The 16,476-nt window shown below is 54.7% G+C and overlaps 2 protein-coding genes and 1 long non-coding RNA gene across 3 annotated transcripts; 2 read left to right on the plus strand and 1 right to left on the minus strand.

Moving 5' to 3' along the window:
* The first annotated feature begins 1,449 nt into the window (after positions 1–1,449).
* Positions 1,450–3,685, plus strand: LOC149911785 (coiled-coil domain-containing protein 81-like). The gene is made up of 5 exons (XM_090133311.1): positions 1,450–1,654; positions 1,787–1,848; positions 2,261–2,414; positions 2,615–2,871; positions 3,071–3,685. Exons 1-5 carry the CDS (start codon positions 1,534–1,536, stop codon positions 3,158–3,160), a joined length of 684 nt encoding a protein of 227 aa, XP_089989437.1. The 5' UTR covers positions 1,450–1,533; the 3' UTR covers positions 3,161–3,685.
* Positions 3,573–5,271, plus strand: LOC149911786 (uncharacterized). The gene is made up of 3 exons (XM_090133295.1): positions 3,573–3,789; positions 4,310–4,421; positions 4,719–5,271. The coding sequence occupies exons 1-3, from the start codon at positions 3,573–3,575 to the stop codon at positions 5,269–5,271; spliced, it is 882 nt and encodes a 293-aa protein (XP_089989421.1).
* Positions 5,272–6,892: 1,621 nt separating this feature from the next.
* On the minus strand, positions 6,893–10,985 carry LOC149911787 (uncharacterized). The gene is made up of 2 exons (XR_016462850.1): positions 9,493–10,985; positions 6,893–7,010 (listed from the first exon to the last, which is right to left on the minus strand). It is a non-coding gene; the product is annotated as an uncharacterized LOC149911787 (long non-coding RNA).
* Between the last annotated feature and the right edge of the window lie 5,491 nt (positions 10,986–16,476).

Raw genomic sequence — 16,476 nt, forward strand, 5'->3', positions numbered from 1 at the left:
ATAACATCTTTCACACCTACAGCCTCAAAACAAACACACAAACAAACAAAACAACAGAAAAAAAAACATCTTTGACAGTGATAGGCCCAAGGAAAATGGTTACACACTAAAAGAGAAAATAAGATTAGATGTTAGGAGGGAATTCCTAATGTCCTTAACATCAGGTTGTGAGGCAATGGAACAGATTGCCCAGAGAAGTTGTGGATGCCCCATGCTCAAGGCAAGGACAATGACACGGGGGTTGGAACTTGATGGGCTTTAAGGTCCCTACCAATCCAAGCTATTCAATGATGTATGTTGGAAATATCCAAACACTTTATCAGGACGATATCTCTGATAAAGCAGATTTTATTTGCAATTGCAATGGAGGGGCCTCCTGCAAGCAGGACAGCACTCAGAAAACAGCGTTACATCTTTTATTCCCTATTGCCCGATGCTTCTCTCTTTCTCCCCCAGTTCCTCATTGGCTGAATACTTTAGGTTCCCAATCTTCTCAACGCTTCACTAAACATACAAACACTGGACAAACATAGATCTCTGCTGGCTAAGTGTAAACTTCTAATTAATTAATTAACGTCTGACCCTCACTCCACACTTGGTTATTGTTTCTGGATATCTGCTTGACCTCCCTTGCATAGAGATAAGCTCGGAAGGAGGAAAGTTCTTCTACAAACCAGTTGCCCTTTTTAGTATCTAATGCAGAAACAACATTCCATTCCCACAGACACCACAGAGTGACGTCCGCTCAGAAACTGTACAAAGACAAGTGATAGCTGGCAACCTACTGCTGGGAACCTGTTTTGGCAGGGGTGGTGAACGTGGTGAACCCCCGCTGGTCCCTTCCAACCCCTACGATCCCGGGTTCTACTTTCTGTTCACAAATCTGATGTCATCCAATCCAACGTCCCGCTTTCTTAACTCAGCCGATATCCCCTCTTCGTTCCTCTTCCTTCCTTCAGGTGATCCTGCCCACAATGTCCATGTGAAATGTCTCATCCTGCTTGGAAGGCTGTGAGGAAAGCAAATCTCTGGGATCCCCCAAACAAAGCACTCCCTGCCCGGCAGGGTCGCGGGAGCCATGGAGTCATGACTGTGACACAGAGGATCAATGCCGGCTAATTTATGGAGCGTTCTAACAAGGAATCAACGACTTCCAGGCAAAACTAAGCAACTTTCTGACCACAGGTCATCAGCGTTACGGGTAGAGTACTTTGGAACAGTACTTGTTTCCGTATCTCCTTCTTGAACATCACTTCAGGCAACGGCCACTAAAGGAAAACAAGTAATACTACACTGAGAGCAAAGAAAAGGAGAGAGAGAAAACAGTGAGCGGTCAGCGCTCCCACCCGGGGCGGGCAGCAGGCTGCTGGTGCCAGCATCACAATGGGCAGCGGCCAGCACCGGCCACGCTGTCATCGCGTCACCATGGCGACGTTTGTGACACGGGCACCCGGGAGGGGTATGTAGGCAGAGCACGCTGGTGGGTCCTGCATCCTGAAGGAGCATCTGGCAGAGAGCAGACGCATCTGAAGGATGAGCTCCGGCATGGCTGGCGCCAACAAGGAGCAAGCCGCCGGCACGAGGCGGAACGGGATGAGCGAGGTCGGCCCCGCAGCGAGGCGTGCCTCCAGACCGACACGCGCCGACACCGAAGGTACACGGGTCCACAGCCAACCTTGGCACGAGACGACACTTTCCATCTGCCACCTCGCTCCTGCCTGGCAGCGGTAGCGGTGCTGGGAAGCGGCAGATGCAGAGTGTGACCTGCTTTTCCTTTGCCCTCCAGAGCGAGTTGCCGTCTGGGATGCGGTGGCCGCCTACGTACGGGAGCAGCTGCTGCTGCAGAAGGTGTGTTGGCTGTCGGGTTCCTCCTCTCCCCATCCAGCTCAGCCTGGACTTCCTCTGAGTCTCCCCCTCCACAGAAAGCAGGAAACTGCCCCCACATTTCTCTCCTGGGCATCCCACGGGCTTCCTGCAACTCCTGCACGATCACTTGTGCCGGGCACTGTCTATCTCAGGGCTGATGCCTGTCTCTGGAAGCCTCTGGATCCCACGAGGCTGCTTCTGCCCTGCCTGCTGTGCTGCATTTGGGAGGGCGAGGGGAAGGAGAGGACTGCGCAGCCCCTTCCCAAAGCCATTCCCGATGCCCTGGCTTGTGCCTCTGAACAGCGGCAGAGGGCTGTCCCTACCTTGGACCCCTTCGGCTCTTCCTCCAGCCGTCCCATAACCCTTCCGCCCTTCCTTTCTCTCCCACTTGCAGGGGGTCTGGATTCCCACCTTTGGCTTCTTTGACACCATCTCCAAAGACATCCGGACTGAGGACGGGACGGTGACTCTGCAGTGGCCCGTGTTTCACCTGGCTACAAACCTCATAGCCACGCACCACCTCAAGGCCCACAGGGAGTCCCTGCCAGGTAGGAGGGGGGATTAAACTTTTGCTGGCTTCATGGACAGGGCAAACGGCCACCACCTCCATTCTCAAAAGCAAACCTCTCCCTCTGAGCAGCCCGTCCAAATATGGGGCCGTTCTGGCTGATGTCCACCAGAAGCACTTCTAGGGAAGAACCTGTGGAAAACCACCCGTATCATCAACTCCGTCCCTCGCATTTTTCAGTCCATAGGAAGGTGGAGCCGCTGAAATACAGCAAGGTGGCCGCAGCTGCTTCTCTGAGCTGGCAGACACTCCGGACTTGCATTCAAAGCACCGTGTCCCTGCTCTCCGGCTGCCTGCAGAATGGGGAGAACGTTGCCGTTGTCCTCAAGGACATCGGCGTGCTCCTCATTGACGGACTGACCTTCCAAATGAAATTCTACTACGACTTCCTCGAGAAGCTGTCAGGGAAAGAGAAATTCAGAAGAGCTGCTTTCAAGGTGAGCTGTAGTTTCTCCATGACCCAGGCAGAGCTGTGACACCTGCTGTGCCCGCACACGGCCCACCAGGATCTGGCCAGCTGCTCAGGCCGTACAAGTGCTGTGCTGCTGTCAGCTCTCCCCGCCTTGGGCTCCTCGTGTCCCCAGGACCTCAGCCGTGACGAGGACATCCCACATCCTCCCCCTTTCTCCCCTGCAGGCCCCCTGGCTGCTGGACACGGTGGTGTCCCGGATGGCACCGGTGGCCTCCCTGGCGCTCTCTGGCTGCCTTGTCGTCTTTCCCAAGTGAGTATGTTGGTGGCTGTAGCTGCTGCTTGATGCAGCTGCTCAGCTCTCATTCCATCACGCTTGCTCCTTGTGTCCACGACTGTCCTGCCCATGAGCATATGTCCTACAGTCATGGAAGGATTTCAGCTGGAAGGAACCCCGAAAGGGCACCTAGTCCCACTCCCCTGCAGGGAACAGGCACACCTACCGCCAGATGAGGTTGCTCCGAGCCCGGTCCAGCCCGACCTTGAATGCCCATCCGGGCACCCACCACCTCTCTGGGCAAGATGTTCCGGTGCCTGCCACCCTTCTGTCAAAACCTTCTTCCTTATATCCAATCTAAATCTTCCCTCCTGCCTTTTGAAACTATTTCCCCCTCACTTATCCCGACTGATGCTGCTGAAGACTTTAGAAAGTCATGTGCTTCATGCAGCATGAAAATGTGCCTGGGAGCAGACAACCAGAGAGCAACAAGGATTGCTGGAGCGCTGCGTCACACCGGTTGCTGTCTTCTCGTCACGTACAGGTTTCAAATGGAGTTTGTTCCCAAACCACTGCCCGCAATAAGACGCAGGTCCTCACGAAGCCTCCCTGGTCCGGAGAAACCAAAGAAAGAAGAGACTTTGCCACCTCTCGTCCAGGGCAAGAAAGGTAAAGCAGCTGCCAGCTCCTTTCCGCGGCACGGGCAGCATACTTGAGATGGGAAATCCCCTGCTGAACATCAGCCAAGGGCTCTGACTTGTGTCAAAGCTTCACGCCAGCTCAGCACGGCCTCTTCCCAAACTAAGGAATTGTTGGCCTCTCCCAAACTAAGGCGCTGAGCGTGACGTGCCCCCATCCCTGGCTATGGCAGGAGGATGTGCGGATCTTAGGCCCTGCCCTCCCCCAGTGGAAGGATACGGTCCCCAAAAGTCACTCTGCCACCTCATCGTCACCACCCAGCTCCTCTTTCCCAAAGCCAACGTCACTAATGCAGTCCCAAAACAGAGCTGAATTGCAGAGAGGAGGAGTGGGGCCAGGGATGGTGTCAGGAAGGGTACGAAGGCGGTGCAGATGTCAGCAGTGGGGGGAGCAGAGCGTCCCTCTCAGATGTTCTGGGAACAGGCCTGAGAGCCCCTTGTGAGTGAGCCAAAGGGTTTACGGTGAATCTCCTCTGCCTTCTCCATTCCAGTGAGATTTGCTGACCGTCCAACCTTCATCAAACGCTTGAGCACAGACAGCGTTGATGGAGGACACCTCAGAAGGATAAGGAGCTCACTGCTGAAGGAGAGCTCCAAGGCCAGGTGAGGCTGGAGGCTCTGGGCTGGGATGTGCATGGGGGTGACACAGCGAGAGCCCGTTCCCTAGCCCCAAAGGGTCACTGTTGGTGGCCGCCCAACAGTGCTGAACGCAGCACCCACCGTGCTGGGATGGGGACGCCAGGAGCCCCCCTCTCCGCATCCCAGGAGAGTCACGGGGCAGCCGCTGAGCTGTCTGTGGGGAGGGCTGCGTTGCAGCCAAGGCTCCTGGCTCAGGCTTGCAGCATGCGGCCCCAAAGCCATCAGCCACTCACGCGGACCCCTCCCGCTCTGCCCTTTCAGTCCGCTGCCACCCATCCGGAGGGCGTCTGAAGCCCAAGAGCAGCCGGTGACCTGCGAGCTGCAGGGGGAGGCAGTACCATCAAGCAAACAAGACCAGCGCCGAACACTGGGAACCAAACACGTGAGCTTCCTTGATGAAGTGCAGGAAGCAGGAAAAGCCCATCGTGAGGATGCGGTGCAAAAATTGCAGACAGCCAAGGCCGCACCCCCTCAGATCACCTTGAGGCCAGCAACACCTTTCAGAAGCGACTCAAGAAGATCTTCCACAAGGGCTGAGTCTACAGAGCCTCAAGGCCGACCATCCAGGCTCCCACTGACTTGTGACTCGGTGAAACTTCTCAGGCAGAGGGCAAGGAAGATCAGGACAGTGCAGGATGCACTGGGGCAGATGGCAGCATCACCACTTCGTGGGGAGTCCAGGCTGCCTGAGGAGTCTTCCATCACCCGACCTGGACTGCTGCCACCCATAAAAGAAGAAACGGGGTCTCCCGAGTGCCAGCCTCCAAAGACCAAACCCCCAGTCCGCAGGAAGGCCACACCCTACCCACGCTGATGCGGGCATGGGGTGCCCACGACACACACAGCTCCACTGGAGGCTGCAAAACAGATGCGTCAATCCCATCTGCATCACATCTAATACTAACCAGGCTGCCCAGGGCCCCATCCGACCTGGCCTTGAACACCTCCAGGGACGGGGCATCCACAACCTCTCTGGGCAGCCTGTTCCAGTATCCCACCACTCTCTCTGGAAAGAACAATCCAATCTGGCATCCAATCTTCAACTCAAAACCACTTCCCCTTGGCCTGCCATTAGCTACACCATCAAAGAGTTGACTCCCCTCCTGTTTGTAGGCTCCCTTTATGTACTGGAAGGCTGCAAGGAGGTCACCCCGCTGCCTTCCCTTCTCCAGGCCAACAAGGAGATCTAGAGTGAAATGTAGAGGGGCAAAACCATCAATAAAGCCTTATCAGGGGCCTACCCTTTAAAAACCTCCAGAACGCCTGTGACAGTGTCATTGCGCCTTTTGACGCCAGCTCTTGTGCTGGTGGAGGGAGAAAGAATTGCGAGAGGGCATCAGAGCGTCTCACGGTGCTTTGATGCCCAGGGAAATCCAGCACAGTCTCTTCTGTCTTATCTGGATCACAACTTACGGGCTTTTGGCCTGGCAGGGCCCCTTTGGCCGGCTTGGAGAGGTCTGCAAATGCAGAGCTCCATGGGCCAGCCGGCCGGCCACCTCTCGCCTGGCAGTGCTCCCCTGAACGGCCAGCCGGCTTTCGGCCTGGCCCAACTGGCCGGCCAGGAGGCTTCAGGCCTCGGAAGGCTTCCCCAGCCAGTCAGCCAGCTTCACCAGAGATTCCGGATCTCCCTCAAGGCCTGAGTGCAGCCGCTCCACGCAGCCCCAAGGCAGACCATCCAGGCTGCCACAGCTGCCTCGTGGAGCACTCCAACTGCCCAGGCAGAGCACCAAGAAGAGCAGGCCTGGCAGGCTGCCCCCAGCCGACTGGCCTTTGATCTTCATTAGGCCTTGTTCTGCTGTGGAGGACAGGTGGAAGCAATTCACTTGTCTGGCAAAGGGTGGAGCCTGGTTCCAGCCCTCCCTACCCTCACGTAGGGGCTGGCTGCCAGCTGGGAGGGCTGTCAGCATGGAGGTGTGTTCTTTGTTGGTGTTCTGTGTGCCCTGATCTTCTCGTGGCCTCCTTGTGCCCCATGCAAAGGCTCCCACTGCCCCAGGAATAGTCTCGATCCTGCATAAGGGACAGGATCTCCCTTCCAAAGGTCTGGGCATCAGGGTTTGACCTTGCTGCTCCATAAGGCAAAGGATGCTGTTCTCAGCATCACAGCCACCAGCACAGCGCCTTTGTCTCCCTGTAATCATGGCTTCCAATGATCTGCTCTAACAAGTCCCTGGGGGCCGTGTTGGCAATGGCTCTCAGCGGGGCCCATTCATACTCCCAGAAACTTCCTTCCAACTTTATCTTCCTGAGCACTTTGTGCAGTCTTCTCTCAGCACTGGAGGATGATGGACTCAGCACCAAACACCCCAAGGAGACCAGTACAACCCCAAGAGCCCTCAAGTGCTTTGTGCCTTCCTGACATCTTCCTCAAGTCTTCAGAACCTGTACAGATAGCTGGAGAGCTATCAGGAGTGCATGTAAAGTGGAAGAGCCCAAAGTACATTTAATGAGTCTATTTATTAATTTATATTTCCCCCGGCATTAATAGCACATTAAGGCAGCACTCTGCAGTCCATCTTCATCCAAGGCATCTCCTAATGAGGTTTGCTCATGGGGCTATGGGGACATAGAGGGAAGGGTGGGATGTGAGGAGTGGTTTGAGGCAAAAAGGTGGGGCGGTGTAGGAATGCCTTTATTTCTTCCTGAGATGGGACTGGGGGTCCCTGTAGCCCAAAGGTGGGGCCACGATCCATGACCCCACATGAGCCAAACCCCAAGATGACCACATAACCCTGTGTGTGCATGACCCCATGGCAGCGTGTGACCCACAGCCCTGTGTGAACCATACCCCCACACGACCCTGGGACTCCCTGACCCTGCCTGCCCCCATCACGCTGCGACCCACTGCCATGTGGCCCCAGAACTCTGGGATCCCTGCCCCCACCTCACCCCCACCATATAACACTCTGAGACCCGTAACTCCCTATCACCCAACCTGACCCTACCATCCCTTCTGACCCCATTGCTCTGACCCAGAACCCCATATGACCACATAACTCTGTGCAGTGCCATCTGACCCTACGTCACCCCATAACTCTGTGACCTGCATGACCCCCCTGTGACCCACGACCTCCTGTGCTAACCCCATGTGGCCATAGAACCATCTGTGTGTGGGGAAAAGGCATCTTCTCCTTGGGGGGGGACTGCCCCAGAGCTGCCCCAAAGGCGACATGGGGTGGGCTGCAGCCGTTTCCCTCAGTTTGGAGAGATGGGAACTGTCCAAAAGAGCCAGAAGGAGGACATGAATGCTTCTGCAGGGAAACACCTGTCACAAGGTTTGGTGACAAAGCGATCCCACCGAGACTAAGGAAGGGGCTGGAGCTTGGGTGCTGCGTGGCAACGAAGGAGACTTGAACCAGGGATAGAGCTGGGATGGACTGCAGGAAATCAACTCCTTAATGGGGACAGTGGGAGAAGAAATCCAAGTCAGCTGCAGAAGGAACAGCAGACCTCCTTACAAAAAGGCGTCCCAGACTGGGGACGTTGGAGCAGTAGGGACAGTGGTAAAGAAATGGCTCCAACATCAGGTCTTGGAGCAATTACTGCAAAGACCCCGAGAAATGGACAAAGAGCTCTGATGGCAGCGCAGCACGAGGAGGAAGGAATGCATGGTGGTGCAGAAGGAGAAGGATGGAGAACAGCAGCGGTGGGATTCCCCTTTTGCACGGTCACCCACCGCTACGGGACTCTGCAACAAGAAGCTGCACCCTGCTGTGGTCAGCACGGCTGTGCTGAGCTGTTACGGTCAGGAAACATTCTAACATCTGCACGGATAGCAGGATAAGTAGGATCAGAGTGAGAGCTGTGCTGTTGTTCAGCAGACAGATGCTGAGCAGAGCACAGCAGGACCAGGATGTTCGGACCAAAGGAAGGTGGAGACTGCACACGAGGGAAGGCACAGGTGCAGGACAGAGCATGAGACACAGCAATGGCAACAGCTGTCAGAAATCCTGCCTGCCTGTCTGCATAGGAAAGAAAACAATCACACCAAAAGGACCAGGTTGGCCACAGACCTCACCTAGAGAAACAGCAGAGCGGATGCGTGGCCTAGACTGTGAGCCTGCAGTCCCCAGCCAAGAGGGAACAGGAGAGCAGGGACTGCCAAGGGAGGAGAGCTACAGGAGCAGAAGGAGCTCAGTGAGCAGCTGCGCCTTTTCTCCCTCACCACAAGGAGGGAGAGTGCAGAGAAGCCATAGCAATAACAGATGAGCTTTGCTGCTGCAGGGAGAGCTGTGCCTGATGGAAGAGCAGTGATGAGAGCGTTTCTTGCACAGCCCACGGGCACTTGGGGGGATCTGCAGGGATGGGGGAAGCCCTACAAAGCTGTGGGACAGACAAAGGACACGGATGGGAGGACCCCAAAGGGGCACTTTGGGGCAGCTATGGGGCACAGCCACACCTAGGAGCTGCCTTTACCCAACACACCGCTGGTGGTGGAACTGCTGCTGGCCACGGGCCGTGGGCAGTGATGGGGCTGTTCTGGGCTGCTCTAGGATGGCTCTGGGGCTGCTATGAAATGGGGCAGCTATGGGACACAGCCACAGCTCAGTGGGGTTGATGTTCCCGCACACAGAGCTGGTGGTGAATCTGCTCTGATCATGGAACCTCTTCCATAGCCCCCCGGACTCCCAGCTTGCCCAGCAAGATGGGGGCAAGCCGGGGGTCAGCAGATGTTATAGGCAGCTGATGTACAGCGACCCCAGAGCCACCCTGTAGCGTCCCCTGAACGACCCCAGAACAGACCCATCACTGTCCACAGCCTCATCCGGGGTTGTAGTGCTCACAGGGATATGGGTCATGTGGAGCCTTGCGGTCATGCCGAGCTCTATGGGGTTTTGGGGTCATGTGGGGTTATGGATCAGGGCCCCACCTTTGGGCCACAGGGAACCCCAATCCCCTCTCAGGAAGAAATCAAAAAATGCATTCCAGCACCACCCCACATCCCCCATTCTCACCCCAAACCCCTCCCCACATGACCCCAGACCCTCTACATCCCCATGCCACCCCACGTTCCCACACCCACAAGTCCCACCTTTACCTCACACGTTGCCTTCTCCTGCGCAGCACTCTGCTCCTGCAGCCTGTGGCCCATATCCCCAGTGCTCCCACATCACTTTCACCCACATCTGTGTTGTGCAGGAAGTGCTGCAGCTCCACATTCCTCTCCAGCAGCAGCTGCCCCTGCCCCAGTATTATTTGGTTGTATGGGTTCTGGAGGGAGAAGGGGGTGAGGAGGGGCCCAGGTGGGCTATTGGGGTCCTGGAATAGTGGCAGGGGTCCTGTCAAGGACTGTGGAGGTCTCTGACGTTGCTAAGGAGCCCTGGAGGCGATAAGGGAGATCTGAGGGAGGAAATAATGGGGGTCTGCTGGAGTCTAGTGGGGAATATGGGGTGCTGCTGGGGGCTATGGAGGTCTGTGAGGTTTTTGGCCAGCTGTAGTGGAGAAGTTCCTAGTCTGAGGAGGTCATTAAGAGGAAATGGGGTCTGTGCTGGGCTACTGGGATCTTGCAGGGAAAGTATTGAGGGAGGAGGGAGGTGTCGGGGCTCTGAGGGAATTATGGGTGGGCTGTAAAGGAAAGGTAATGGGTTATCTTGGGGAAAGCAAGGGGCAGCCATGGGGGATGGAAGGAACACCTACAGGAATGCAAGGGGAATCTGGGCTGGGGCAAGGGGACGGCTAGGGGAAGAACAGGGGAACGTCCCAGGAACGGAGTTCTTCTTTCAAATCCACATCTGCTACTTCCTGACGTAGCTGCAAGACTGCCAGAGAAGCTGCAGTACCGCTGCCCATTCAGCTGCCTGTGTCAGAAAGAGCTGCATGTTAGTGGGTGCAACTGCCACTACAAGGCCAACTCCATAATTGCAGACACAAAACCATCACCTTCAGTATCTGTTACAGGCTGACGACCGTGCCCTTGCACAGGAACCATTCCCACACAGCAAGGGAACTCCTTCACTGCCTTAGGATGCGGAAGAGGAAGAGCCCCAAAGCCTTCACAAGATGCTATCTTGCCACCAACTTTGGAAGCTACACACACCTTCTCCTTTGAGAATTAGCAAGATGAATCAATGCACGTTGCTGCTGGAGAGGGCTGTGCTGCATCTCCTGCTGCCATCCTTGGGTTGTCATCGTGATGCCAATCCACAGAGCACTTTGAAGGGCAGTAACCTTGCAAGAAAGAACAGAGAGCAGAGAGCTCTGCCGTGCATTTCCTGTTAGAACACAGAGATGAGCTGTACAGCCCTTGCTCTCAGAACACACACCGTTTCTCTTACCAGCTTTCCATTCCTGCACAACGCTGTTCAAACCCCTCCTCCATCTCTCCCTTCATACACAACGCACAGCCTCTCCCCAGCGACGAGCTCTGTGCTGTTTAATGCCTGTGCCATCATCGGGACCTACAGAAGAAACCTTGCGGTTAAGAGGGTTAATTAGACAAGCGCTCTGTCTGGCAGAATTCACCATCTTAAGCACTTTAAAGAAGCGTCTTCTTGAACGCCCTGAATCTCTGTGACACATCAGGAGATGCTGAACTAAACCGGCAGCCTTCTCAAAAATGGAAGGGCTCTTCAGAGCCAGCTGGAAGGGGAACAAGATCCTAGGGGGGCTGTGGAGCTGGTAAGGGAGGTCTGAGGGAGGAAATACAGATGCCTGGATGCCTGGTGCTCAGGCACAAGCAGAAGTGCTGATGGAAAATCACCACACAGCACAGACTGAGTCGCTGGTACCTTGCAGTGAGGAAAGGCTGAGATGCACAACGTCCTCACCTGCCTGCTTCTTGGAAGTGGAGGTTCAGCAGCAGCTCCACTCGTGATTAAGTCCTCCAAAAACCTTCTTCTTTCTTCCTGATCAGGAGACTGGATAGTGAAACCTTCTCCAAAGCCATTATGAAACTATATCTGTACCTGAAGCCCAAGGAGAAAACACGTGTCAGATTTAAGACCACAAAACAGTGCTATTCTATTCCAATCAAACTTCAGTTCTGATTTAAGTTTCACGACTGGCATTTCAGCCACCCTGCTATGGATAGGTTAAACCTATGGATAGGTTATAGGGTGGGAGAGGAGGGTGAGCCTTCTAGCCCAACGTCCCCTTATAGCCTACCATCACCCTATGGCCCCACACAGCCACTTATGGAACCACATCTGCCATACACCTCCTATAGGCCCATATCTCCCTATATTCCCCCACTGCCCCCCTCAGCCCCTCTACGTCCCCCCAAAACTTCCCATAGCATAATAACCCTCTCTATAGACCCTCCCCAGCCCCCTATCATCCTATAGACCCTCCCATTGCCCACCACAAACCCCTATAGTCCCATTAACCCTTTAAAGGTCTATAACTTCCTGAAGGGAGGTTGTAGTGAGCTGGGGGTCGGCCTCTTCTCTCGTGTCATTAGTGATAGGACCAGAGGGAATGGTTTCAAGCTACGGCAGGGGAGATTCAAGCTGGACATTAGGAAGTATTACTTTTCAGAAGGGGTGATCAGGCACTGGAATGGACAGCCCATGGAGGTGTCACCGACCCTGGGGTGTTCAAGCAAAGACTGGATGTTGTGTTGAGGGACATGGTTTAGTAGGAGCTATTGGTAGTGGGTGAACGGTTGGACTGGATGATCTTTTAGGTCTTTTCCAACCTTGGTGATTCTATGAAAGGAAGGGGGGAGCCTTCTAGCCCCACAGCCCGTAGAGCCCACCCTAGAGCCCCCTATCACCCTATGGCCCCACACAGCCCCTTAGAGAACCATATCCCCCATACACCCCCTTGTAGTCCCATATCCCATAAGAACTCTCCTATAGCCATCCCACTTCCCCTTATAGATTCCCCCAAGAGCCCCCCAGTCTTTTATAACCCTCCCATATCCCCTTATAACCCGTCTATAGTCCCCCCACATTTTCCTATAGCCCCATAACACCCTATAGCCACAATAAAGCCCCCTATACTCCCATATCCCCCGTAACACTTTGATAGCCCATGCATATCCCCTTATGATCTTCCCTTACAACTGTATAGCTCCCCAAATAGCCACCGACAGTCCCACGCCCCCCCAGCTCCCATAGCACCCTATATCTCTCTATAGCCCTAAAACACCCCCTAAAGCCCCCCCAGTGCCTTATAGCCCCATATCCCCCTCTATCCCCCACATAGCCCCCTTTTCTCCCATATCCCCCATACTACTTCTAGAGTCCCCACAGCTTGCTATTGCCCCAAATCTCCCTGTAGCCACAATAAAGCACCCTATAGCCCCACGAACCCCTATATCCACCCCTAAGGCCCCCGAAGCCCTAGAGCCCCATACCCTCCTATCACCCACGCAGCCCTATATCCCTCTACAGCCCCCCTAAAGCGCCTCATAGCCCCACATCCCTCCTGATAGCCCCCCAACCCCATATTCCCCACACAGTACCTATACCCTCACATCCCCCGACACTCCCCCACATCCCCGATATTCCCCCACATTACCCCATACCCCCCCAAACCCCATATTACCCCACAGCCCCCCTGTAGCCAAAACAGCCCCTAAACTCCCACATCCCCCCGGATCTCCCCCACCGCCCCCCGGACCCACAGCTCACCTCAGCCCCGGGGGGCACCGGGAGCAGCGCCGGAGGCCTCGGGGGGGCACGGCCCGGATGCGGGCAGCAGCGCTGCGGCGGTTGGGCCCCGAGTCCTTCAGCCGTCCCAAAGCCCCGCATCCCGCGCACGGTTCCTCTCCCCGGCCCCGGCCCAAGCCGTTCTCCCGCACACCTCCGGCTTGTGCCGCTTTCCTCAGCACCGCTCCCGTCGTGCCGCGGCTCCGTCTCGGTGCTGCCCGCACAGCTCCGGCGCGCAGCGCCTGCGCCTGCGGGACCGGCGGCGTCGGAGAGGAAAGACGGCGGGCTCCGAGCCGGAGGCAACGGCCGCTCCCGCGCTCGGCGCCTCAGCCAATCGGAGCCGGCGGCGCTGCCGCCGACCAATCCGAGACCGGAGGCGGGCCGGAACTGCCGCCGACCAATGAGAGGCGCGAACGGACCGGAAGTGTCGCCGACCAGTGAGAGGCCGGGGGCGGGGCGGAGCGGCTGTGGGGGCGGGGCCTCGGGGTGCTCTGTATTGCCATAGGGGATGGGATTGGGATCGGAATTGGGATCGGGGATGTGGGATTGCGATTGGGATGAGGGATTGAGATTGACAGGTGGGTGATGGGCTTGGGATGAGGGTCTGGGAATGAGATTTGGAACTGGGATTGGGATGTGGGCTGTAGGATGCGGGGTTGGGATGTTGACTGTGGGCTCGGAATGTGAGATTTGGGACTGGGCTGTGGGAATATGGATGTGGGATCTGAGGGCAGTGCTGTGATGCCTGAGGTCACCCGGAGTCACTCTGTGATCAGCCCACAGCTGTGTGTTCCAAAGAACAGCCACTGAGGTCAGGGGCAGCAGTCCAGGCAGGGAGATGCTGTGGTGGGAAGCAGGCTTGGTGCCGACGTCCTGCAGGGAAACGGGTGCAGACTGCATGGGACAGTGTAGGACAGCACGTGGTGGAGATGGCTGAGGGGCTGGCAACGCTGGAAGGCCCTGACGGAGCCAAGGTCTTTGTCCAGCAGGCCGTGGATGGTGTCTGTGGTACAGAGAACCGTGAGGGGACACACTGTCCTCGTGGCACTGGGGTCTCATGGCCTCCTTGTGCCCCATGCAAAGGCTCCCACTGCTCCAGGAATAGTCTCGATCCTGCATAAGGGACAGGATCTCCCTTCCAAAGGTCTGGGCATCAGGGTTTGGCCTTGCTGCTCCATAAGGCAAAGGATGCTGTTCTCAGCATCACAGCCACCAGCACAGCGCCTTTGTCTCCCTGTAATCATGGCTTCCAATGATCTGCTCTAACAAGTCCCTGGGGGCCGTGTTGGCAATGGCTCTCAGCGGGGCCCATTCATACTCCCAGAAACTTCCTTCCAACTTTATCTTCCTGAGCACTTTGTGCAGTCTTCTCTCAGCACTGGAGGATGATGGACTCAGCACCAAACACCCCAAGGAGACCAGTACAACCCCGAGAGCCCTCAAGTGCTTTGTGCCTTCCTGACATCTTCCTCAAGTCTTCAGAACCTGTACAGCTAACTGGAGAGCTATCAGGAGTGCACTTAAAGAGGAGGACCCTAAGGTACATTTAACGAGTCTCTTTATTTATTTATATTTTCTCCAGTATTAAAAGCAAATTAAGGCAGCACTTTGTAGACAGTAATCATCCAAGGCGTCTCCTAATGAGGTTTGCTCTTTCACTGTGTGGACAGACTTTCTCCTCAGCCTCCCAAGCCCATTACTGCTCACATTGGCCCCGTGGGATTTTCATCCCTTTTCCTCACATCAGTCTTCTCTGAAATTTGCAGCTCAGTGTTGCTTTTCTTTGCATCAACTCCCACTTGCCTTCCTCAGAGAACCAACTGCACATGGGCACAGAGGGATTCCTCCTTGTTGCCAACAAATGGGAATCAACACGATGCAATTGAATGAACAGTAAAACACTCTCCTCAGCTGGATGCCATGTTCAAGCTGTCTGCCTTCCAGGGGGAATTTCGGTGCCAGAAGAACTTTTGGCAGAGAAAGTACATACAAACACAAATAAGAAGTTGAGTAAAGAATTCATTAGACTTCTGAGATGGCCCAAGTTTCCAACTTATGGGAGCTCCTAGAGTAACCAGATAGCTGGGAGGTATCTGAAAGAACAAAGAGCAAAGGGAGGGGGAAATCTGGAGAGCAGTGGGAAGGGCACATGCCCACACTGCCTGCAGAAAACACGACCTTAGCCATGGTCATTTATTCAGGAGAGCTGGAAACACCTGCAGGGAGTGGGAGATCAAATACAGAGGTGAGACCAAGCAGGGCTAGCAGCTGCCTGTGTCCCAGCACCTGAATGCTTTTGTGTCCTCCAAACACAGTTCTGGAAAACAGTGACACAATAAATCTCCTCAAAGACTGGTATTTCCAATAAGGAGAGAAACCAGGCCCCAAAGCAGTTTAGAAACTGAGAGGTGCGTTGGCACATTTTCTGTGATTTGGATCTTTCTCTTCAGTTCTTTGTTCCAGTTTTATTGACATTACATAACATCTTTCACACCTACAGCCTCAAAACAAACACACAAACAAACAAAACAACAGAAAAAAAAACATCTTTGACAGTGATAGGCCCAAGGAAAATGGTTACACACTAAAAGAGAAAATAAGATTAGATGTTAGGAGGGAATTCCTAATGTCCTTAACATCAGGTTGTGAGGCAATGGAACAGATTGCCCAGAGAAGTTGTGGATGCCCCATGCTCAAGGCAAGGACAATGACACGGGGGTTGGAACTTGATGGGCTTTAAGGTCCCTACCAATCCAAGCTATTCAATGATGTATGTTGGAAATATCCAAACACTTTATCAGGACGATATCTCTGATAAAGCAGATTTTATTTGCAATTGCAATGGAGGGGCCTCCTGCAAGCAGGACAGCACTCAGAAAACAGCGTTACATCTTTTATTCCCTATTGCCCGATGCTTCTCTCTTTCTCCCCCAGTTCCTCATTGGCTGAATACTTTAGGTTCCCAATCTTCTCAACGCTTCACTAAACATACAAACACTGGACAAACATAGATCTCTGCTGGCTAAGTGTAAACTTCTAATTAATTAATTAACGTCTGACCCTCACTCCACACTTGGTTATTGTTTCTGGATATCTGCTTGACCTCCCTTGCATAGAGATAAGCTCGGAAGGAGGAAAGTTCTTCTACAAACCAGTTGCCCTTTTTAGTATCTAATGCAGAAACAACATTCCATTCCCACAGACACCACAGAGTGACGTCCGCTCAGAAATTGTACAAAGACAAGTGATAGCTGGCAACCTACTGCTGGGAACCTGTTTTGGCAGGGGTGGTGAACGTGGTGAACCCCCGCTGGTCCCTTCCAACCCCTACGATCCCGGGTTCTACTTTCTGTTCACAAATCTGATGTCATCCAATCCAACGTCCCGCTTTCTTAACTCAGCCGATATCCCCTCTTCGTTCCTCTTCC

Source organism: Phasianus colchicus, unplaced genomic scaffold, assembly GCF_987193195.1.
Source record: "Phasianus colchicus unplaced genomic scaffold, bPhaCol1.hap1.1 HAP1_SCAFFOLD_57, whole genome shotgun sequence".
Classification (NCBI taxonomy): Eukaryota; Metazoa; Chordata; class Aves; order Galliformes; family Phasianidae; genus Phasianus; species Phasianus colchicus.